At 39.4% G+C, this 25,657-nt stretch overlaps 1 protein-coding gene across 1 annotated transcript in view; it reads left to right on the top strand.

Annotated features, from left to right (window-relative positions):
* The first annotated feature begins 7,939 nt into the window (after positions 1 to 7,939).
* The window catches only part of UNK (unk zinc finger), a 42,114-nt gene continuing 24,396 nt past the window's right edge, over positions 7,940 to 25,657 (top strand). The window contains 1 exon segment of the mRNA XM_043963802.1: positions 7,940 to 8,074. Coding sequence (XP_043819737.1) covers positions 7,971 to 8,074 — 104 coding nt within the window. The 5' untranslated portion in view covers positions 7,940 to 7,970.

The raw sequence follows: 25,657 nt of genomic DNA, 5'->3' as shown, positions 1-25,657 counted from the left end.
CAATATGCTTTAGCCTTCTAATTGAGAGAATGTTTCTGGTTGACCTCCAGAGGCAGCCTGCAAGGGACACCCACTCAGTAGACTTCAAAAGGAGACAACTTCTCTCATTCTTTTCTTTCTTTCTTTCTTTTTTTTTTAAAGTGAGGCAATTGGGGTTAAGTGGGTCACACAGCTAGTAAGTGTTAAGTGTCTGAGGCCGGATTTAAACTCAGGTACTCCTGACTCCAGGGCTGGTGCTCTATCCACTGTGCCACCTAGCTACCCCTCATGCTTTTCTGAATGTGTGGTTTGAGACTCCTCTGGGCTTTTCATGTTGGGGGTGGAGAAGATTTCTTCACTTCCTCCCCCTAGTATCTATGTGGCACCAAGAGCATGTGTTTTTGGCAAGTTGAAGACCAGCTTTCACAGTCTCCACAGTTTCTTCTGCTTTGTATCTTTCCTTGAACACAGGTGACTATGACCTTAAAAGATGGATTTTTATAGACTGATGGCTACTTCAGGAATCTGGGAGGGAATGAGTTAGGAGAAATGCTAACTGTAGTAACTACTCTTCATAGAAGAAAGGATGACTGTTAGCAGGATGATGAGCCCAATTAAGCCCTAGACAGTACCTGAGACAAATAAGAAAAAGCTTGACTCTTCTCCTTTAGTGTTCTTCAGACTCCCCCTAGGACTGAACTTTATCCATATCCTTTAGTAAAAGAGGATACTCTAATCCTCTGGGTCAGTAGATCTGTTCTAGTTACATGCTGTTTTCCACAGTAGAATGTAAGATCTTTCATGAAAGTATTTTCTTTTTAATCTTTGTATCTCCAATGCCTACCATAATTCTTAGCACATTATACAGTATGTTCTTAAATGCTTATTGATTGACAAAAGGAAAAAAGTTAGTTACTGGTACTTCCCTTTGCCTAAATAAACATCTTGGAGGAATTGTGATCTTCAATCCTCCTTAAGAAAAAGGCTTATGAAATTAACTCTGAGGTATCACCCCACACCTATCAAAGTGGCAAATATAACAAAAACAGAAAATATTGGATGTTAGAGAGGATGTGGGAAAGCTGGGATGCTAATCCAGTGTTGGTAGAGTTCTGAAAAGATCCAACCATTCTGGAACTATGCCCAAAGGGCTATAGAAATGTACATACCCTTTGATCCAGAAATACCACTGCTAGGTTTATATCCCAAAGATATCCCCCAAAAGAGAAAAAGACCTATTTGTACAAAAATATTTATAGCAGCTCTTTTTGTGGTGGCTAAGAACTGGAAATCAAAGGAATGCCCATCAATTGGGGGAATGGTTAAACAAGCTGTGGTCTGTGGTATATGATGGTGATAGAATATTATTGTGCTATAAGAAATGACAAGCAGGATGATTTCAGAAAGGCTTGGAAAGACTTGTATCAACTGATGTATAGTGAAGTAAGAGAACATTGTGCACAGAGACAGCAATATTGTTTGATGAAGAACTGTGAATGACAACCATTCTCAACAATACAATGATCCAAGACAATCCCAAAGGACTATTAAGATATACTATCCACCTCCAAAGAAAGAACTGATATTGATGGAACACAGACTGAAGCATGTTATTTTTAACTTTCTTTCATTTTTTCCTTCTATTCAAGTTTTCTTGTATAAAATTACTAATATGGTAATGTTTTACATAATCGTACATGTATAACCCTTATCTGATAGCTTACTGCCTCAAGGAGGGTGGAGGGAAGGGAGGGAAGGAGGGATAAAAATTGGAACTCAAAACTGTAATTAAAAATGTATATTACTTTAAAAAATAAAGGATGAACAGAAAAAAATAAAATAAAAAGAATAAAGCTTATGACTGGGAAAAGTGGAAAATAATATAGCAGAAACTAGGCATAGACCAACATCTTATACCATATATCAAAGTACAGTCAAAATGGGTACATGATATAGACATAAAGTGTGATAAGACAGGCAAAATTAAAAAAAGGAAGGAATAACTCTTGGTGGAGGCTAAGAATTGAGAATCAAGGGAATGTCCATCAATTGAGGAATGATGGAAAAAGCTGTGCTATATGATTGTAGTAAAATGGTCTTGTGCTACAGGAAATGACAAACAGGATGATCCCCCCAAAACCTGGAAAGACTAATGAACATCAATGTATAGTGAAGTGAGCAGAGCTGGGAGGACATTGTGCGTAGTGACAGCAATATTGTTCAATGAGCAGTTGTGAATGACTTAACTACTCTCAGCAGTGCAATGATCCAAGACAATCCCAAGGAACTAATGAGGAAGCTTACTATGCACCCCTATAGAAAGAACTGATAAAAAGAACACTTGTGGATTGTACATATATAACCTGATTGCGATCTTGTGGAGGGGGGAGGAAAGGGAGGGAGGGAGAAAAAATTTGGAACTCTAAATCTTATGAAAATGAATGTCGAAATAAAAAAAGGAAGGAATAGTTTACGTGTCAGATCTATGGAGAGGGGAAGAATTTATGGCCAAAGATGAGATAGAGAACATTATGAAATGCAAAATGGATTATTTTGATTACATTAAATTAAAAAGGTTTTGCACAAACAAAACCAATGCAACCAAGATTTGAAGGAAAGCAGAAAGCTGGGAGGCAATTTTTACAGTCAGAGTTTCTGATAAAAGCCTAATTTCTAAAATATAGAGAGAACTGAATCAAATTTTTAAGAATACAAGTCATTTACCAATTGAGAAATGGTCAAAGGATATGAATAGTCAGTTTTCAGATGAAGAAATTAAAGCTATCTACAGCCATATGAAGAAATGTTCTCAATCACTACTGATTAGAGAAATACAAATTAATACTCTGAGGTACCACCTCACACATATCCAATTGGCTAATATGAAAAAAAAATGGAAAATGATAAATGTTGGAGAAGATGTAGGAAAATTGGAATACTAATGTACTGTTTGTTAGTGGAAATGTAAACTAATTACAACCATTCTGGAGAGCAATTTGGAACCATGCCCAAAAGGCATGGTATATACTGTATATATCCTTTGACCCAGCAAAACCACTACAAGGTCTATATCCCAAAAAGTTCATAAAGAAGGGGAAAGGACCCACATGTACAAAAATGTTTATAGCTCCTCTTTTTGTAGCAGGAAAGAATTGGAAATTGAGGGGATGCCCATCAATTTGGGAATGGCTGAACAAGTTGTGGTATGAGTGTAATGAAATACTATTGTGCTGTAAGAATCGATGAGCAGGCAGATTACAGAAAAACCTGGACTTACATGAACTGATACTGAGTGAAATAAGCAGAACCAAGAGAACATTGTACATAGTAAAAACATTATGTGACAATCAACTGTGATAGACTTAGCTCCTCTCAGCAATACAATGATCCAAAACAATGCCAAAAGACTCATGATGAAAAATGCTCTCCATATCCAGAAAAAGAACTATGAAGTCTGAATGCAGATTGAAGCATGCTATTTTCATTTTTGTTGTTTTTTGTTTGTTTCTTCTTGTGTTTTTTTTCCTTTTGTTCTGATTCTTCTCTCACAACATGACTAATGTGGAAATGTTTAACATAACTGTAATGTATCACCTCTATCAGATTGCTTGCTTCAGGAGGGGAGAGGGAGCAAGTGAGAGGAAAAATTTGGAACTCAAAATCTTACAAAAATGAATGTTGAAAACTATCTTTACATGTGTTTGGAAAAAAATAAAATAAAATACTATTTTTAAAAAGAGTAAGGCTTATGGTACAAAATGCCAAAATGTGATTAATAGTTATTCTTCTAAAGTCATCTGGGAAGCCAGGAAAGGAAACTGAAACACAGAACCACTGAATGTTCTAATGTTCAGGGTTTCCCACTGCTGCCCAATAAAAATATGTAAATAAATGGGATAGGGGCAGCTAGGTGATGCAGTGGATAGAGCACAAACCCTGAAGTAAAATCCAGCCCCAGACACTTACTAGCTGTGTGATCCTGGGCAAGTCATTTAACCCCAATTACCTTCAAAAATACATAATAAATGGGATAATAAGTAAAATCAAATGTGAACTGATATTAAAGGAGAATTATAGTACATTCACAGAATTACTTTAGGCTTTGACACACAAAACATCCCATAATTATATGATGTATTGCTGCCATTATCAATATCTCCTAAGCTCCTCTCTCCTTTTTTAAAGTCCATTCTTCTCTGCTTATTTACATACTTATCACACAATAAATGTTTCATTACCAAAGACCTTTAAACAATATACCTAGATAGGGACCAAACCTGGGATTTCATTAGTGAGGAGAACTACAAAATGAGGAACACTCCTCGGCCATCTCTGGTCAAAACCTCTTCTTCAACTTACATGGTCTTAAAGAATCTGCCCAGAATACTTAGAGATGAAGTGATTTGGCAAGGGTCACAATGCCAGTATGTGACAGACTTAGAACTTGGATTCAGGTATTCCTAGCTTCAAAGCCAGTTCTCTATCTACTATACCTCACTGCCTCCCATAACATAATAAAAATTAATGTTGCCATGAGCAAAGCTTCAGTTTAGAAACAAATGACATGTTGACATTTCTCCTTCATTCACAATCAGGCCCATAGAGGAGGAAAAGCATATTTGCTTAGTTTTAGTGTCCATATAAGACAAGGTTGATCTGGTCAGTTGTTTGTGATTTTTTCGCCTCAACAGTTAAAACACTTTGGGATGTAATTGGAGAAATACCTTGGCAATCCCTTTGTGTGAGGATAAGAAGCTGGAGTTGGACTGGGCCTCTTGAATTAAAGGTCTCCTTGTGTCCAAAGCTTTTTCTAGACGATCTAATCATGACATTATTCTCATACCTTTAATGGTAGGAATGCTCTGGCCGGTTTTTTTCTTCCAGTTTTGCTAGATACTAGGAAGGAATTGATGAATCATGAGACCAATTTAAAAATAATTATCACAAGGTATCACATATATAAGCAATGATTTGAGGCAGATTATTTAGCAATAATTCAGTGTTTCTTTAAACAAATATTCTTAAAAGGAGAAAAACAGGTGTTAACGTAACATAGGAAATGAGGAAGGTAATTGATGAACAAATAAGCTTCCTACCTCTGGGTAGAAAGGATCAGAATGAGACACCTTTTCAGACATGGTCAACGTGTGAATTTGTTTTGTTTGACCACATTATCTTGTTACAAGGGAGAGCTTCTATTTGGAGGAGAGGAGAGGATAGGAGACTGATGGAGAATTGGTGGATAGAAAGAAAGATGCAAAAAAGGGAAAAGAGGGTTGATAAAATTAACAAAATACATAGAGGAGCGCATAAGGAAATTAAGAATGGAACACAAACTGGACAGTTTTGTTATTATAGTGTTAAATTTAATATGCACTTTAAAAAACCAAATATATTTAACCAAGTATGTTTTTTTGTTTTATTTTGTTTTTTGCGGGGCAATGGGGGTTAAGTGACTTGCCCAGGGTCACACAGCTAGTAAGTGTCAAGTGTCTGAGGCTGGATTTGAACTGAGGTCCTCCTGAATCCAGGGCCAGTGCTTTATCAGCTGTGCTACCTAGCTGCCCCCCAACTATGTTTTTAATACACACTTTAAGAAAAATTATATCATGGAATTTCACAATTTCGTACATAATCCTCTTTTTCTGTTCTTTGAACACTGAGATATTCAAGTTTGTTTAATGTTTACTAAGTTCATAGGAAAAATGATTTTTTTTTTCAAATGGGAGATGGTCTGGAAAACCTCAGCACCAATAGATCTATCTAAATAGCTTTGGGGGGTGGCTAGATGGTGCAGTGGTAAAGCACTGGCCTTGGATTCAGGAGTACCTGAGTTCAAATCCGGCCTCAGACACTTGACACTTACTAGCTGTGTGACCCTGGGCAAGTCACTTAACCCTCATTGCCTTGCAAAAAAAACTAACTAACTAAATAAAAAGCTTTGGAACACTGCTTTGGAAGTTTATTGTATGCAATTAAGATATTTCAAGTTGAATGGAGTGGTCTCAAATTATTTCTTCTGCCAACTTTAGGTCACTATATAGTTAAACCAAATTTATATCTGGAAGGGTTCTTTAAGATCACCTAGTGCAATCTCTCATTTTTTATAGGTAAGGGAACTAACAAACACTGTGAATTTAAAAATAACGGAGAAGCATCATGCTAAGTCTTGTTCTTTTTGAACATTCCATCCTCATATGCTCTAGTTAGTAGATAAAGTTAATTATGGACTTCATACAAGGTACTAAAATTTTTCAACTGTGTAGGCAACTGGTTGGGTTCTGATCTGTTTTTGGTTCCTCAGTAATAAGTAGAAACTCCTGTGGGTTTACATTGGGTTCTGAAGAAGATGCATGCATCATTTAAGACACCAATTTTGTGTTTCCTTAAAGTTAAGAATGTTTGTACTCTTAATGACAATCATTATATATTTAATGTAAAAAAAGAGAAATGTAACACATCTAATAAACACACAACAAAAATAAGACTTTCAGTGATTAGATATGTAAAACCTTCAAGATGGAAATTAAGTTAAATGTCATAAAAAACTGTCAGTAATACTTTATTAAGATCATAAATGAGTTTAATCTGGGTATGAACCATAAGGAAATTAAGAACTTCAAGTGTTCTCTATAGTAAATATACTTTATTAATTTTTTTAAATTTCAGTTCCAAATTCTCTTTATTTTAAAAAATGTTTGTGTGTGTTTTTTTGTTTTTGTTTTGTGTGTGTGTGTGTGTGTTGTGTTTGGTGTTTTTTTCGGGACAATGAGGGTTAAGTGACTTGCCCAAGGTCACACAAGTCAAGTGTCTGAGGTCGAATTTGAACTCAGGTCTTCCTGAGTTCCAGTGAGCCACCTAGCTGCCCACAGTAAATATACTTTAATAGTCAGCAAGACGGTATTCCTCTCCCTTTCACAGACATTGGGCGCCTGAAAAGGAAGCTGATGGTTTAGCACAGTAAGTAGGATATGTAGACCAGAAGCCTAAGGCTCTAACCCAACTTTAGCGCCCGTTTCTTGCCACTATAACTTGGTATTCACTGCTGCGCCTCCCTAGAGGAAGAATACATTTCTGGCTCTACTGGAGCCACCTGAAAGGAGAAATCCTGACTTCAGAAGACTGATGGTGAAACCCGCCTCCTGCTTTTCAGTGGAGAGATGATGAACCCGAGAAAAAGGCATAGACATTTTCAGATATCATCGATTATTTGTAACAACAGAGAAGGCTCTATGAGAGAATTTGTGGAAATCAACAAAGCTGTTTTTTGTTTGTTGTTTTTTAAAGAGCATCATTTAAAAAATTAAGGGGGGGGAATAAGCTGGAATGAAGCAGCTATTCGGAGACCACCTCAATCAAGAAGAGAACTCTTCTTCCCAGTTCTCTTTGTGGTTGGGGTGACCAAGATGGGCCTTTCCAGATGACTAAAATTTTCAGGACAATGGTCCAGGATAGAAAGAAAAAAATTACTTAATAATGTGAAATATTAAATACCACAGTGATTCATCTTTTCAATGAAGTGAGCATTGGCGCCCTGTTCACTCCATCTCACGTAGAGTGCTCAGGGATATAGGGAACCTATTACAAGTCTAATTCACAAGTGTCCTCAGGTATGATCCCGCTCCTGGCCTCTCCTCCAGCTTCTGGGGTCTCTGGTTCCAAAGGAAACGTTCCCTCCAGAGCTTCAGATGTACAAGCAAGAAATCGAGACTGGTCAGGACTACAATCCCCAGAAGCCACCCTGGGCACCTAAACATCCGGGGCAGTCGCCGCACAGAATGCCTGGGAGTTGTGGTCCTTTCCTTCCTTGGAAATCCCCATCCACGCAAGGATTAGGCAGGCGTAACCGACCACAACTCCCAGCAGTCTGTCCGGCTTCACGGGGGTGCTTCACGTTCTCATGGCGCGACGCAGGCGCACTAGGTCCTCGGCGCGGACCGCGCAGACTGAATAATAAAAGGGGAGCGGCGAAGAGGGAGGAAGACAGGACCATGTCGAAGGGCCCCGGGCCTGGCGGCTCCGCGGCTTCCTCGGCGCCCCCGGCCGCCACCGCCCAGGTGCTGCAGGCGCAGCCCGAGAAACCGCAGCACTACACGTACGTAGAGCCCCCCCGCCGCGCGCGCACGCTTGACGTCAGCGGCTAGCGTGAGTCACGCGCGCAGGGAGAGCGCGAGGCGGCCTCTACCCAACCCTCCTCTTCTCCTTCTTTCCCCTCCCCCCTTTTTTCTGGCCGGGCCTAGACCGGTTCCAACCTGATGGGGCCAGTCCCAACCGCCTCCAACTGCCACCAACCGCCAGCCGGGCTAGAGGGCGGGAAAATTGGGTGCAGTCCCCGCGGGGTTGGCCCGGGCCCGGGCGCGGGATGCGGTGACACCCACTGCTCGAGCCTGGCCTGGCTCTCGAAGCCTAACTGTACCCCCAGCCCTTCAGTCCCCCCTCTTTCACCCCCTCCCCATCCAGTCCTGGGTCTCGACTTATGTGCAACACGACGCCCGGAGATGCTCCGAGGGGGCCGGGCCCCCGGAAGTCATTAGCAGCCTGTGTGCCCCTCGGTTACAGTCAGCAGGGTCTAGGTCTAACCGCTTGCAGGTCAGGCCGCGCCCTCGGCCCGCCAGCAACCAGTATTCGCATAAGCAAACAAACCCTCGTGGACCATCTGCCCTCGCCCCTCCCCCCCAAGTCAGTGACACACGGTGGGGCCCTCAGGCGGACCCACACCCATGTGAAGCACACGCACAGCTCGATCCGGCATGAGACCCCAAACACTGCCCACTAGTGTAGACCCAAGGAGCCCTGCCCTCCATGCAGAAGCCGCCCTGCCCGTAGCCGCGTGGGAGGTGGGAAGCCTCAGATGATGTTTGGTTTCAAGGGAAGGACCCCCTTCTCCCCCGCCCCCGAGCCTGTGGCGCTGGTCCCCAAGCCCTGCATCCCCGTGGCCCTGTGAGCTTTGCCTATTTAAGGGGAGCGTCCCAAGGCGGACCGTGGGCTTGCTGCCAATTCTGGTGCCTTGGGACCTGAGCCTCGGGCAGCTGCACGGCAGGGGCGCACTGCGGAGTAAGGGCAGGAAGCGAGCACCTTGTGGGACCTGGGACCGTGGGCAGGAGGGACCCGTGGCTCTCTCCTGAGGTCCGGGCATATGAGGCCTGTTGGGAGGAAATCTGTTTCAGGGACCGAGGGAAGCTGTTGGTCAGGCGCTCTGTTGGTTTCTTTGTTGGGAAATTCTGTGCTTGGGTCTGAAGCGATTGATGCTGCTTTGATTACAGGGCCAGACTTGGGTTAAATTGGAGCCATGGTGAATGTGAGCCCTGCCACCTTTGTTCACCCTCTCATTCTCACTGGAGGCCTGTTTTTATCATGTTTGGTTCTCTCCAGGAGGAATGGTAGTGGCTTTAAGGAATTCCAGAAAAGAGTCCTCAAATGAGTGATAACCAGCAGTCTCAAGAGTCTTTTGCTTTGGAAACGTGCAAAATGCAGACAATTAGAACTTTTGAAAATGAGCTTTGGTCGCTTGGATTTAGTTTTGCGATGGAACACATAGAACCCCAGAAAGTACGCTGGGTAGTCTGAGGGATCACAGGCTGTGTTTCTGTTATATTATTAGCAAGACTATTAAAATCCTTAGGGAAGAGAGCTGCTTTTGGGATTATCTACTGAAACAGAAATAATCAACTATTATAAATCACTGTAAATGTAAATACGTGAGTGTGCTGAATTGCTGCTGATGACTAATTGGATCAGTTTGTCTTTTTGCTGCTTCTTTTAAAAGCCTGTGTGTCCAAATCAGTAATTGAAAGCAGATGATCAATTGTCTTTGAAAACAGAGCATCCTGTGCTTTGGTGGTATGTCCTTAAATCAACCCGAGAAGATAGGACAGACCAGCTTTGGTTAGTATTTGGAAGACATGGATGTATTTATCCGGGTGGCCCCCTTCAAAAGTCTACCTTCAGAAATCAGAGGTGTGAGCTCAGAGGGGGTGATATTTTTCAAGAGCAGATTTAGACTTCCAACCCTTAACTTTTCTGTTCTATGAAACTGGGCATGGTAGAACATCATTTGTGGGTGTCTGTGTAATTTGTGAGGGGGAAGAGAAAACTAAGAATGTCTTGGTTTTGATGTACACAGCATTTACATTTCAAACTGGAGACTGCTTTTACTTCATTCCTCACATCACGGATTTCAGATTTGTTTACAATATGAAAAGATCCTTGTCTTTTTCTGCTGATTGTTTGGATTTTCTTTGAGAATTTGTATTAGTCCTGCTCTCAAGACTTGCCCATTCCCATTTTCAGTTGTGGACCAAACTTTTAAATTTTCTAGTTCATTTAAGAAAAAAATTCTGTTTGCAGTGATGTGGTCCTCTCTCTGTCTAGGGAAGGAAGAGCTTGCTATAAAATTAGCTTTCATTCTTCCTAAGTGTAGCTTACCTCAGGGAACACCAGCGACACATCCCCTTTGTATCCACAGAAGCAAAGTTGCCTAGAGTTGACTTTTTTTTTGGTGGCTTGCTTGCTGCTGGGGTTTGTCCATTCTTGTGCTAAGGTATAAGCTTTCATCATAAACCTAGCAAGAGGTTCAATTATAACAAAATAGTTTGGAAGATGTTGGTTTTCTCTGTTTTTAATAAGCATTCATTCCTCTTTTAGAGGAATTTTTAAATGTAGCATATGTTCTAAACATACCCTATTAAAGTTTGGGCATATAGCTTATGAGAGATTGAGCATTTAGAGTTATCTCTTGAATCTTTTCAGTGTACAACTTTAAGTACTTTTCTCAGTGCTCAGCAAATTATCAAGAACACCAGTAATGATAATGCTCTTTCATAACCAGGAACTGTTCCTCCACCACCTAATTTGCTAGATTGACTATAAAGTTGGTCTTTTATTGGGCAAGTGCAGACAGGTCTGTAAAACTGTTTCAGCTCATTCAAAACAAATCCATCTTGTGGTGGTGCCATATATTAGAGGATTGGAGTAAGAGTAAGATGAAAATGTGAAGTAATTGAAATGTTTTTTGGAATTGTAGCATCTACCATAAGTTTATTTTTATCTCCCTCATGAAGGAGGCTGCTATTTAAATTGTATGGTTAAAAGTTTGTTGTTGTTGTTGTTGTTTTTAATTTGGAAGGCCATAAAAGGTAGCTCTTTGAAAAACAATTTAAATTTCTGGCCTTATTATATATCATCTTGGCATTCAAAAGTGATAAAAACTATACTTCATGATGGGTTCTTTCATGTAATTTTAATGCAGAGAACATTTCATTTTTGTTAAATCTAGCCCAGGTTAGACTGATTGTGCTCTTGAACTGCAAAGGAAAATGGAATCTAGCTCAATGTGATTTTTGGTCATTTGAAGTATTTTCATATTGGACCCAGAAAATAAATGTTGTCGACAGTCTCATCTAGTCAGACTCCATTTTCATTTAAGAATGTCACTCGGGCACTTTTAAATGAGGATAGTGTAGCAGTAATTCCGTAAATGGATGCTTTGAATCAGATTTGCTAGCATGTGCATATTATATTAATGTCATGAACTCTGCTTAATTGCATCTGATCATGTTTCAGAAAATCCAGTTTTCTTGGGAAATATCTTTAAAATGTTATTGCAAACTACAGTAGTATTCTAAGTTTGTCCTCTGGTGAACAGCTTGCTGCATACTGAATAACCTGTCATCTTAGAACCAGTATTTAATCACCTCAGTGATGATGAGTCAAGTTGCTAATAAAGAATTATGGAGGTCAATCACTGGTTTGAAAGCAACTTCCTTACATGATATAAATTAAGAATTCAGTTTGATCTCTAGTCAGGTACCCACAGTGCCTATTAATAGAAGTTAAATGCCCATATTAAGGAAAAATAGGCTCTTAAAAATAGTACTTATCTGCTATAATCTAAATTAATGATTAAAGTCAAGATTTGCTTAATGGTTAAGTTTTTTTGTTTTAATCCAGCTATGTTAGATACTAAAGAAGGCTTCCCCACAATCCATATGCATCTGCTTTGACTGATGGTTTCTATCAACCTTCAAAAGACTGACTTATTGGTGAGGGCAGCTGGACAACTCTCAGAACAACTTAGAGAAATCCACCATGGGCACACTCTATAAAGGAGCTCCTTCTCTGGAAAGTAGCGCCCCAGATAAGTGCACAAAAGCAAGACACCCTCGTGGACCTACTTCCTCCCGCTTTCAACACCCTGATGCCTGAAGGTGAGGTCTCCTTCCTGTGTGTCTTAGAAGCCATGAGCACACTTTGAGAATTAAAGCCATAGGGAGAGCCTGGGTGAACCACAGTTGCAGTCTTTCCACCTAGGGTCTTAGGTAAAGGTTGGTTTTTTGGTCAGGAAAGAATCTAGATCTGAAGACAGTTAATGTAAGGATGCATTTGAAGAGACATAATTCTGAGCTATGGACTAGTCCCAAGATAAGTTATTTTCCTAAACAGGTTATTTGTATTTTGAAATCATAGCCTTAGACAGGGCCAATCCTTTCAAAATTTTTCCTTTTCTTTTTAAGATCCTGGCTTAATTTTGTGCCTATAGTAACCATTAGGTAAAGACTGATCTCTGCACAAATGTCACGGGTTCAGTCCCCATGTGGGCCACTTAGCTTTGCCACTACTATACATATAATACCCCTAACCCCTAGCCAGGCATTTTTTTTTTAAGTATCTTCTCTTCGGAGAGACATGGAAAGTTTTAATATTTTCCTGGTCAGTAAGTAGGATTAACTTTATATCGGGGAGGACAATAAATACTATTTCGTTTGTGCCCTTTCTCCTTCTTTACCCCTTTCATCAACAGTACCCCCTACTTTTCTAGAAAATGCTTCTTGTGCTAAATTTGTATGATGTTATTTGGTTATAAAATGCCAGTTACAAGACTGAGAACAGCAGACATGTATTTGAAATCTAAATTGTCTCTGGTCCTTTCTGTTAAAAAGAGAAATTTAGTCTTTTCTCTATACTTTTCTGAAAATGAATCATACTAATTTCCTGGGGTTGGAGGGGGGAGTTTGCATTCCTACTCAATACTCAGCAGACTCCATTTTTCAATTGTTTTTTAAAGGCACATTTGGGCACTTCATTAAGGACAGTCCATGTGTACTATTTGTTTAAGATGAAATCAGTGGCTATAGTATTGTAAGTTAAAAAAAACCACAACTAATCAGAACCATCGAATAACTGTCTGTAAAATCCCTCAACTTTCACCCCTTTTTTCTTTGCCAGTTTATAGAGTTTGACAGCAGTGTCAAGAGCTGAGGAGGAGGAGGAGGAGGAGGAGGAGGAGAAGATGGAAAGGAGTCTAGCATCTTAAAAAGCTCATAGTGTTCTCTGTAATGTGACCCTTTTCCAGTTGGTGTCTCCATTTATTTAAGAGATAAAGAAGATACTGAGGCCTGTGAGACCTATCATCAAGTCAGATTTGAGCTTATTGAAATATTGCTCCCCTTCCCCCTATTCTTCTCCCTATTCTTCACTTTAGTTTGGAATATTTTAAGAAAATGAAAACCAGTTATTTTCTATTAGTAGTTTAAATGACATATGATCAGCATAAATTGTTAAAAATGACTCCTCAAGAATGGGAGCTAGAGGGAAAAGGACCATGTTTGTATCTTGCTATTGGCTTGTATCAGCAAGCTCAAGTTGATGGTTAGGGAGGATGAGTTTGATAGACTCTCCTTTGGTGTAATTTGATTGATTTGAGGGTTTTGTAAAGCTTTTCTAAATCTAGCTAAAAACACACATTTGCTTTCATTGCTGCCAGGTGCTAGCAAGTGCCAGGTGTGTGGTAGCTATGACTTAACAACTTTCAGTATTTCAGGATTGGTGTGAACCAGGTGCACAGAAATATGTAAACGAGACTAAATATTTACACTTTGTAAACAAAAGTAAATTATTTGTAAGCCAATAATGCTTAGTAATTAGTGTGTGAAATGAATATTAAATACTCAATCAAGCATATTATGCAAAATAATACTTAAAATGTTTCTACTCTCATCCACAAGAGATACTTTAAAGAGGTCTTTTAGTGTATAGGTATATGTAATTTTGGCCTGTCCTAACTTTAATTACAGAGAGCTTCCAAAAGGTCACTGATATTCATTACTACTCTTTTCCTTTCAAAGCTGTGTTATAGCTGAGAGTTTATTAACTTAACTAGGGTAATTTTGCCTTTTTTACCTATAATCAGACTGTAGCCCAGAACCGTCCACACTCTAATTTTACTGAATACTTTTATACCTTACTCCCTTGAAACTTTTGAGTAGTTTCTGTCAGAATGTTGAAACTCAACACCAAAACAATTTCCTAGGCTAATGCTCCATTAAGTGAATTCCTTTAGTAATGCAGTCCCTCAAAAATGGGCATATTCGAGTCAGAATTGTATTCCCTCTGCTTATATGGACACTTCTCTTACAGGTCTTGTCAGAACTGCTCTGTCTCTGCAGCCTCTCTCATAATTCCCTTTCTCCTCATAGTGTCTATCAACTTTTCTGACTATACTTGAGAAGCTGGAAGTGGATTTTAAATGTATATACCTCACTGGGCCAAACACATCTTTTCCTTCAGCAGAAAGTGTGAAATATATGTAACAATGTATCTATTGAACCAAATCAAATAAAATAGACACAAAGTTGGAATTTTGTCACACCTTGCATGGGTCCCTTTAGTGATTTCAGGAAAAAACAACTCAGGAGGGGCAGCTAGGTGTCCCAGTGAATAGAGCACCGACCCTGGAGTCAGGAGGACCTGAGTTCAAATTTGGCCTCAGACACTTGACAATTTACTAGCTGTGTGACCCTGGGCAAGTCACTTAACCCTAATTGCCTCACCAAAAACAAACAAACAAACAAAACTCAGGAGTTTGAATCCAATTGCTAATGATGTGTGTGAGGGCAAATAGATAATTGATTTTCACACTCTTGATATGCTCTCCATTGTCATGGATGTAGTAACAGCCTATTGGAAATGAGGGGTTAATAAAAGTGGACTTAGTTTTAGAAACTGCCAAAGAATGTGTACCTTTCACTATTGCTTCTGTCTTGGGGCCAGAGCAGCCCATAGGGGTCATTTGGCTATGGTAACATGAAATTTACTGAGCACCCAAGAAAGGAGACAATAATCTGCCTGTGTTTCTCTCCCGGGGGCAGTTTGCTTGCCTATAGTGGCAGAACAGCTATGCTGTAAGTTCCCAAGACAGTTTTGAGTTTCTAAGAAAGCTCTCTTCAGTCCTAAGCTCTCATTATACTCCCTCTTCAATTTACTGATATGTTCATTAGATACTCATTGGACTGAGAGTAACCTTGAGTCCATCTTAGCTTCCTGATCATCCCAATAGACCTCTAGGCTCCAGTCTGGGCTTTGCCACTAATTAACTGTTCAGACTTGGGACAAGAGGTGAACTCTTGGGGTTTAAGTCAGACTAGATGATTCCTAAGGTCCTTTCCAGTTCCAATGTTATATTTATTGTTCCAAATCTCTGCAACTTATTAGGCATCAAATTGGGATGGTTTACCTAAATAATATGTCTCTCCTCTTAACTCAGAAATCCTTTCATTGGAATACTTAACAATTACTACCGTTTAGAATTCTAAATTGAGGGACAGCTAGGTGGCGCAGTGGATAGAGCACTGGCCCTGGATTCAGGAGGACCTGGGTTCAAATCCGGCCTCAGACACTTAACACGCTTTACTAGCTGTGTGACCCTGGGCAAGTCACTTAACCCCAATTGCCGCACCAAAAAAAATTTAAAAAATATAGAATTCTAAATTGAATTAGTAAGTTAAGAATTGGTTCTTGGCTCGTTTTTAGTGGATCATAAGTTATTTCTATTCTATATTTGTATATATGTACCTATATATGTAAGTATGTATATGAACTTTTAAAGTGTATATGTGGAATTGGTTGTGAATATAGTACTGATAGCTGGGGGAAATTAGGAAAAAGTCTTTTCTCAACCAACTACTCAAAAGTGAAGAATGATTTTCAGCAATGTTCTGAAACAAAAGTTGATTTAGACAATTAAAGCAAAAACATCTAGTAAGAAACAGTGAGTTATTCTGATTTTGGGGTCACCATTTTGTATTTTTCAAGGTATTTTCAGAAATAAACATTGCATGGTTCCTGGGTATTAAGGGGTTTATCAACATGCTTTTAGTTTTACCATTCTGCGATTCCCTCCCCTGAAATGTGCAATAAGGTCTTCTCCTAAATTTCTTTTCAGGAGCGGATTTTGATGTGGAAAGAAGGATCATTGAATAAAATGAATATTCAATAGTAAATATTCAGGACTATAAACAATGCCAATACACTCTCTTTAGTTGCTGATAATTATCTACTTGCATTCCTTCCTTTGATACTAATTACAGGATCATGTCTTCACACATTCAATAAGAAATTTTTGAGAATAGGGCCATCTCTTTATCTTTTAAGATTCCAGTTTCATCATAGAGTATATATACCTTAATAAAAAAAAAAAACACAAATTGAGCTTTTACAAGAATAGTAGTAATAGGGGCAGCTAGGTGGTGCAGTGGATAGAGCACCGGCCCTGGATTCAGGAGTACCTGAGTTCAAATCTGACCTCAGACACTTAACACTTACTAGCTGTGCGACCCTGGGCAAGTCACTTAACCCCTATTGCCCCACAAAAAAAAAAAAAAAAAAGAACAGTAGTAATAAAGCTAAATGACAGTTGTTTTATCTTCACATACCAGATATTTATGCTTTCCGTTTGGAGTTTTGCTTCTTTAAAAGCATTTATGCAAGACTATGAGCCAGCTGTGACAAAAGCACCTTGTCAGTCTTTAGCTACTCTGGAAAATAAGAATGTGCTTTTTCATTTCTACTTGGTTGTTCTGAGTAGAAGGTCTCATTTACTGTCTATGTTCTAGTTACAAATTCTTTAGTTATTAGTAGATTCCATAAAATGTTAGACTTAAATGCACATCTCTCCTAGTCCTCCCATTACATTTGGGCTTCATATATTACTTTTTTGCTTCATCAGGAATAGAGCCAAACTGGCTTCCCAGTAGTCCTTCCTGTGGTATACCATCGCTCCAAAGACCAAATACTTCTCCCTGCTAGTTGGCTCTTAAAGAATAAATTTCACCACCATTATAATAATAAAACGTTTAAGACCTTTTCAATAAAGGTGTGCCAGCTTTAGACATGATCAATAACAATTTTACAGTTATTTCAAGTACTGCAAAAGAATTTCCCAGTGTATTTAAGAATTATACTTAATGTAATTTTTCATATCTGTAAGGTGAAGTATATCTCCTTGTCTTTAAAGGAACCCTTCATTCTTTAGCAGCACATCTAGGGTAGGTTCTCTATTAAGTTTTCAGGTTATTTTTGGAATGGGCCCAAGCAAAGGAAAAGATGTCATGCACCTAACAGTCTTCCATATAGCTCCAGGAGTAATTACTTGGGAGAAGCAGAACCAGAGAAAAATGGTACTTTTTGTTGGCTTCCCATTGTGTGTACCAAGCCTGAAGTAGTAGGACCTCAGTCTTAGAACATATAAAGGTTGGGAATAGATAATGACATACAACTACAAGAGTTGCTTTAATCACTGGGAAGGAAGCACTTTAAAAGAAAAATTTCAGTTAAACATTTTTTACTAAAGGAGAAACCAAAAAAGTTTGGACATGTAAAACTTTTATTCCTTTTTTCTGCTAGGTCAGTGACTCTAGCATCACTGATTATGAAGGACTTTAGACTTTGGGAAAGAAATTGAACTTAAAAAACCCTTAGGTATCTACTATATGTTTGAGCTCTCTACCCCCAAACAAAAATTAATTCAACAAATATCAGGTCCCTCTTCTGAGAGTAGTACTCTGTTAAATGCTGTAGATAAAAAATTTAGATAAGAAATACTCCTTACCTTCATGGAGTTTATAATCAGCAACAGTTACTTTCAAATACAATTTTACATAATTAGGGAGATACAAAGTGTTATCTAGGTCGTTATTGACCTGTGGGATTGGTGAAGGATATAGGAGTTAGCTTTTTGGGTTGAATTTGAAGGATGGATTTAATAGGTATGGTGAAAGAAAACATCCCCAGATATGAAACAACAGGTATGAGTAAAGACAGGCAGGAAAGTACAGTGTGTGAGTTAGACTAGCATAGTCCTGTTTGGCTGAGGTATACTCTAAAGGTCTCCAAAGTAGGAGTGTGCAAGATGAGCTGTTTGGGGGGTGGGGGGGAGGGTATAAAGAAAATCGATTTGGAGAGAGATGCTGTGTGCCACCTGCTGTTGCTATACTGCTTTGGGCTCTGCTAGAATGGCAGTCACATAACTCCTTCTTAGTCCTAGACCCTTCCCCCTGCTTGCTATGCTGGACTATATTGAAGAGTCCTTACCAGAAGATAGGCTGACAGTCTTTCTTTACCCACCATCTCCCTGCCTCTGCTTGCTGAAGAGTTCAACCAGAAAGATTTTGTTTTGTTTTTTCTCAGAAAGATGTTTTATCAGTATCACTGCATAGGGCAGTTGACTTAACACTGGTATAAGTTGTATAATTTTAAGTACAGTTGTACTGTATGTACTCAAGCATAATTGCATTAAATCAAGAAGTTTTGTGTTTCTAAGAAACTCCCCAGGCAATCATTCCTCACTTCCATCTTGCCTTGTCCAAGGCCCCCCACCCCAGGAGAAAAAGGGAGGCTTGAGCTATCTGGGGAAAGCTGCAGCATAGAGAGTCCAGAGGAGTAGGCACAACAGCTATTGAGAGTCAGCAAATATTGCTGCCAGTGAGCCTTGGGACTCAAGTAGCTAAGCACAAAATGCTCTCAGATCTGCAGCCCTAACTCCCTATCCCTCCCCATCCCCACCCCCCTCCACCCATTGGACCAAACAGAAACAAATGAAGAGAGCCATCTATCACATGAAACAGGACCTACTTGGGCATCTTGGCATCTGCCTTACCGCTACTCCTTTCTCCCCCTCTACAAATGTTTTCTGGACCTGGGATCTGACCTCCAAAGACTATCCCTTCCCCAACCCCTCCTAATATATAGAAGAGGGAAATTTATTAGCCAAATTTAAACAAAAACCTTTGTATAATTGGTGGATGGGACTGAAAAATGAGTATCATGATTTAGTAAGTGTACCCTCTCCCATTTAGATCTCCATATCTCTATAAGGTAGTTTTTTCAGCTACAACAACCATTAATAAAACCAAGTATCAGAAAAACAAATTCAGTTTAGAACCAAGACCCTTAAATTGCTGTATCACAAAAGCTTAAAACAAGATTTTCCAGAATAACGAAGTATATTGAGTCACATTGCTCTCGCTTTTAAAAAAGTATATTTTTAGTGAGAGCAAAAAGATTTTGTGCCATTAATAAGATGAATTTTTTAAAAATATATTGTTTATTCAATTTTTATCTCATTTCTGATTTTCTCTATTTTGCAGTATACAAAAGAGTAGTATATAATTTATAAATAAATAACTATACATATATTGGTGGTTTGTGCTCAAAGGAATGTTATCTTTTTACTGATAGGATATGTAATCCATAAAAGTTTGGAGACCAGTGTTCTAGAGTGCATATAGGAGAAAAACATGAGAGAAACCTGGAAAGGTAGAGGCACCAGATTGGGGAGGACTTTAAATGTCAGAAATTAGACTTTATTCAAGAGCAGTCCGTAGGTATTGAAGGTTTTTTAGCAGAAGAATCATAACTAGATCTGTGCACAAGGAACATCTAGTAGTGAAGGATGGAGGAGACAGAGGAATGGGTGAGGGTACACTTACATCCACCCTACAACTATCAGCCGTATCTGAAACCCTTTTTAATTATCATTGTTCAAACTTTTTTTATTCCTCTGCTTTCAGCAAATACCCCTCTTCCCTATCCCCTACCCCCCAATCCAACCACACAAGATACTGCAAAACCTAGTAAGAGATTCAAGAATCCCTTTCATCCCTAAAACCGATTCTGCAATTTAAAGGCTAATTGACAGTACAAGTACAACCCAATCAACATAGTTAATTAACACTGTATATTAATGAATTAGGAAATTCCCTTGATTTAACTTGCACTTGAGGGTAGTACAAGTCACTTCACTGATGATATTAGAAAGGAAAACCTAGCACTAAATAGGTAATTGAGACCTATTTAGGATGATTGCTATTAACTTGGAAACAGAAATCTGACTTTCAAGTTGAAGCTAGATTTAGGGGAGTCCAGAATGGACATTATTGTAGCCTGCTAAAATAAAAGTTTATCAATGTGAAGAAAATGGATAATAAGTAAATAATTTTGTGCTAAAAAGGGGGGAACTGCTTTGTTTTGGCATGAAAATTAGCTGTCAGCAGAAAAGTACCATTTCTCTTCCCACTGTAACTTTCTCATTAGCTATAACTAGGATCTAGACCTTGCTCCCTCTGCCTTGTCTATCTTTTCCCACCTCTTTTGGGTGGAAGTCTTTCCCACGTTGGCCATTAGCCATATCTTACCCTAACCTTGTTAAGTCAGTGAGGACTTGTCAGCATAACACTATTATGGGTCTCAGTGGCCTTTGGTGTGGAGCACCAATATTCCCAAGAAATAATAATGTGTGGAGAATTAGGGAGAGGGAGAAGAAAGACTGCCTTCAAGAGATGGTTTTTAGGGCCTATAGGCCTATTTTTTGGAGCTGTTGTTTGAATTGGTAAATGGATATCATCTGTGGCTTGTCAGGCCCAGGGGTTTAGGGCCTTTGGAACAGGAAAAAATATTGAATGGTTAATGTCTCTTGTTGAAACCCAGCCTGGGGTTTTTGTTGCAGTTCCTGAAAAGCTCTTTTTCTAAAGTGGATTTCAGCATTTCCAATAGAAAATTTTCTGTTGACATCTTAAGATAAACAGTCCAATTCTGGTCCTGTAGAGGAATTGATTATCCAGACCAAAGGTCTGGTCCTTTGCTTCTCCTCCAGCCCTGCTTTTTTTTTTAGGGGGGGGGAGAATGTTACTTTTATTAACCCCTCTTCCCCCATACACATGCCCAAGATCAGCAGGGAGAGGAGAGAAAGAAGCCCGGCCCAATTTAATTCTTAGTTATAGTCTTTAGGGAAGGTTTATTTGTAGTTTTAAGTGAAAGCTTAGCATTTTCTCTCCTGACTAGAGATAGGAAAGATTGGGTAATCTTATATTTCTTGGTCTGGGAAGACATCATGGATCCTCTCTGAGTATCCAATTCAATTTGACAATTCACTTAACCATGTTATGTGCAAGATATTCTGCTAGACTCTAGGGATACAAAGACGAAGCGGTTCTTGCCCTTGGGGTTATAGGAGTTTATGTAATAAGAATAATACCAGGTGATTTGAGGAAGGAGAAAAACACAGAATAAATGGGGAGGGGATCAAGGAAGGAGTCACAATGGAGGTAGCTGAGTTGAACGGGGAAGACAAAATTCTGAGGGGCAGAGGTGAGGAGGGAGTATATTATAGCCCTGGAAGACATCCTATCCTAATGTCTGGAAAGAGGATAAGGAGTGTTGAATTCAGGGATCATTAGTCTAGTTGGCTGGCATTCTCAAAGGGTAATAGTATGAAGTAAGATTAGAACAGTATGTAAGAGCCAGAATTGTGGAGAGCCTAAAGTTCCTGAGCTAAAGTTGTAATTTATCTTAGAGGCAATGATGAACCAAAGGTCTTTGACCAGGGAGCAACATGGTTAGGACCTCTGCCATGATAATTATTTAGGCAGCTCTATGGAAGATGGATTAGAAAGGAGAGAGCCTGGAAAGCAGGCAGTCTTAGTTTGAAGGTTGTTGTAATAGTCTAGAGCAGTAAATGATGGAGGTCTGAAGGTATACAGTGGTAAGTCCCATGAATGGAAAGAAGGGACAGATACAAGGAGATGTCAGAGAGTTAGATTAGACAAGATTTGGTAACTGATTAAGCTTGGAAGAATGAAGGAGAGGGGAGGTTGTGAATTGGGATGACCAGAAAGATAGTATCATGCTTAAGAGAAACAGAGTTTGGTGGAAAGAAGACTTAGAAAATGATCAGTCTATTTTACAGTTTTTTAATATGAGATGCCAACAGTCAATGAGATGATGTCCAGTAGAGATAATTAATGTGTAATGCAGAATTGGAGTTCAGGAGAAAGATTAAGGCTGGTTGTATAGAATTGGGTGGCTGAGGAGTGGTCAGATAGATGGGAGGAGAACCCTGAAAAGAACAGGGTCAAGAAAGTGAAGATAGGAGAGAGGATTCAGGAGAATGGATATCAACAGTGCTGAAAGCTGCAAAAGGGTAGGGAAACCAAAGATTGTGAAAAAAAGCCATTGGATGCAATAGTTAAGAGATTGAATTAATTTCTGTTACCCTAGCATTTGTAGATACTGTTTTAGGAACTCAAATACAAAGATAAACCAAGAAATAGTCCCTACCCTCAAGAAGCTTACATTTTACTGGGCTATGTCCACTACTTGGTATATTATAGAGGGTATTCCTATTCAGATCAAGGTTGGACTACTATGTAATGTGTGAAGGAAGGGTTTTTTCCAGTTTAATTTCAAAGGTAGAATAGAAACACTAGCCTTAGCGTCCTCAAACTTGAGGTTTAAATCACGTAATAGCTATATGAATTTAGGCAAGTTTCATAATGTCTTTAAGCCTCATCTGTAAAATAGGGCTAGTAATTGCATTATTTATCTCAGAGGTTTGTTATTAGGATTAAATGAAAATATATTGAAATATTCTCTAAAACTAAGCTATTAAAGTATGAAGTACTATAAATGATATGAGTAATATTTAAACTGCCCTCTGAAAAATTCCAGTTGTTTGTACAATGCTGTTTTATGGGGAATTCAGTAAAACATTTGTTAAAGTGAGAGGAATTAGAAATGAAAAGGATCTTACAGGTAATCCAGGGCAACCCCCTCATTTTATGGATAAGAAAACTGGCCTAGATAAAGGAAGTAAATTGCCTAAGCACACAAGTAATAAGTAACAGTACTGTCAGTTGAACCCAGATCTTTTGTCTCTAAATCTCGTGCTATTTCTACTTCAAACACTACCTCTCAAGAGTTACTGAAAATTTATCACTCTACAGCTTTGGATATGAGGCATAACCAGAACCACACTGAAAGACTTTCCGACAAGAGAGGCCCTGTCAGAATTTGTCTTCTACTGGAATGGCCTTTGAGGGTCACCCCCATGACATAATAAGATATTGGAGGAGGAACAATTTCGGCAAACCGTTTTTTCCTTTTAAAAAAACATTTACTTTTTTTTCAACTGTCAAAAATCTATTCTCTTTCTCTCCTGCCTTCTCTTCCACTCCCACTGTGGGCATGGGGGAGAGAAGCAAAACCCTTGTAACAGATATGCATATTCAGACAAAACAAATTTCTGCATTGGCCATGTCCAAAAAATATATTTCTTAATCTGTACCCTGAGTCTGTCACCTCTGTAGGCAGCATGTTTCATCCTGGGTTCTCTGGAATCATGGTTGGTCATTGTGTTGAACATAGTTCTTAAGGTCTTTCAAAATTGTTGGTCTTTACAGTCTTCTTGTCATTGTAGAAATTGTTCTTGTTTTCTTCTTACTTTACCCTGCATCAGTTCATGTAAAAAACTCTCAAAAAACCCTCAGGTTTTCTCCAAAACTATCCCATCCATCATTTCTTTTTTTTTTTTTTCTTTTTTGGTGAGGCAGTTGGGGTTAAGTGACTTGCCCTGGGTCACAAAGCTAGTAAGTCCATTCATCATTTCTTATAGTACAATAATATGAATCTGACATATTCTTATACCATGATTTGTTCAGCCATTCCTCAATAGATGGGCGCCCATCAATTTCCAGTTCTTTGCTTCCACAAAGAGCTTCTATAAACAAATGTACACAGGTCATTTTCCTCTTTTTTTTTTTTTTAATCCTTTTGGGGCATAGACCTGATAGAGGTATTATTGGATCAGTGGGTGTGCACAGTTCAGCAGTCTTTTCTGATTTAAATCCAGATTTCAAAGTTGGAAAAGAAAGAAGAAGTCATCACGAAGAAGTGGAAGCAATCAGCAGAGATGACCATTTTCTAGGAGTATGGCAGTGAAAGGGAGGAGGAATATTCAGTTCAGTTGAACAGCATTTATTGAATGCCTCCTGTATGCCAGGACACTGGGAATAAAAAGACAAAAATGAATACTCCCTGCCCTCAAGGAGTTTAATTTTGGGAGAAAAGCACATACACATAGATATATAAGAGTAAATTCAAATTAACTCCGGGGGTAAATAAAAAATAATTTCGGGCAGCTAGATGGCACAGTGGATAAAGCACTGGCCCTGGATTCAGGAAGACCTGAATTCAAATCTGGCCTCAGACGACTTGACACTTACTAGCCGTGTGACCCTGGGCAAGTCACTTAACCCCCATTGCCCCACCAAAATAATAATAATAATAATAATTTTAGGGGTAAGGATGGGGACAACATTTGGAAAATCAGGAAAGGTGGTAGCACCTAACCTGTACTTTGAAAAGAAGGAAGCTGAGAGAAGGAAGTAGTTCATTCCGGCATTGGGCGACAGTTTATGTGAAAGCATAGGAAATGGAATGGTATATGAAGAGAATGGCAAAGTAGGCCATTTAGCCCAAATGAGGAGGTTTATAAAGGTTAGTAACATAAGGTCAGTTTGGAATGATAGGTTAGAGTCAGGTTTGTGAAGGGCTTCCAGTGCCAAAAAGAAGAGTTTGTATTCTATCCTTTAGGTAAGAAGGGCCCATCGAAGCTTCTTGAGTAGGGTGAGCATATGGTCACAACTGCACTTAAGGAATATCAATTTTGCAGCATCCTATATATCATAGCTTCTTAAACTGTGGGTTGTGATCCCATATGGGATCACGTAACTGAATGTGGGGGTTGCAAAAAATTTGGCAACAGTTAAAGGTTATGTATACTTGTTTTTATGTACCTATATGCCTGGGGTGACATAAAAATTTTTCAGGCAAACTGGTTGCAGTGGAAAAAGTTTAAGAAGCTCTGGTAGAGACAATGGTTTGGAGAAGGCAAGACTGAAGTTGGGGAGATCAACCTTGGGGACTATTATAGGAGACCTAGAGGGCCTAGGTGGTGGCAACTGTTTGAGTGGAGAAGAGGAAATGGATGCAAGAGCTTCATGGAGCTAGAATAAGTCGAATTTGGCAACTGATTATGTGGGGGATAAGGGGAAAAGTCGGCATCAAGATGACTTCTTGGGGCAGCTAGGTGGCGTAGTGGATAGAGCACCAGCCTGGATTCAGGAGGACCTGAGTTCAAATCTGGACTCAGACCTTGACACTTACTAGCTGTGTGACCCTGGGCAATATCTAGCAGAAGCTGTTGGTGAAGTGGGATTACAGCACAGAAGAGAGTTTGGTGAGAGAAGGATAGGGAAGAGACAGAGGAAGGGAGGGAGAGGCACTGGACAGGCTCAGAACACCTTTGCAAAGGGAGTGGTACATGGATTATGATCCAGCCAAGGAGACTGAGGAGGAGTAGCCAGCTAGGTAGTAATGAGAAATGTGTTTAGGGATAAGGAGTGGTCCACACTATCAAATCCTGCTGAGTGTTGTTGTATTTAGCAATTCAGGTTACTGATAATCCTTGATAGTAGTTTTTGTAGAATAGTGAGTGCGGTTGTAAACCAAATTGTTAGGGATTGAAAAGTGACCTATGGTGGTAGGATGCTGCTTAAGAGGGGAGGAA

Source organism: Dromiciops gliroides, chromosome 4 (genome assembly GCF_019393635.1).
Source record: "Dromiciops gliroides isolate mDroGli1 chromosome 4, mDroGli1.pri, whole genome shotgun sequence".
Classification (NCBI taxonomy): Eukaryota; Metazoa; Chordata; class Mammalia; order Microbiotheria; family Microbiotheriidae; genus Dromiciops; species Dromiciops gliroides.
Note: the sequence above shows the minus strand (reverse complement) of the source record. Positions and strands in the feature narration are given on the sequence as shown.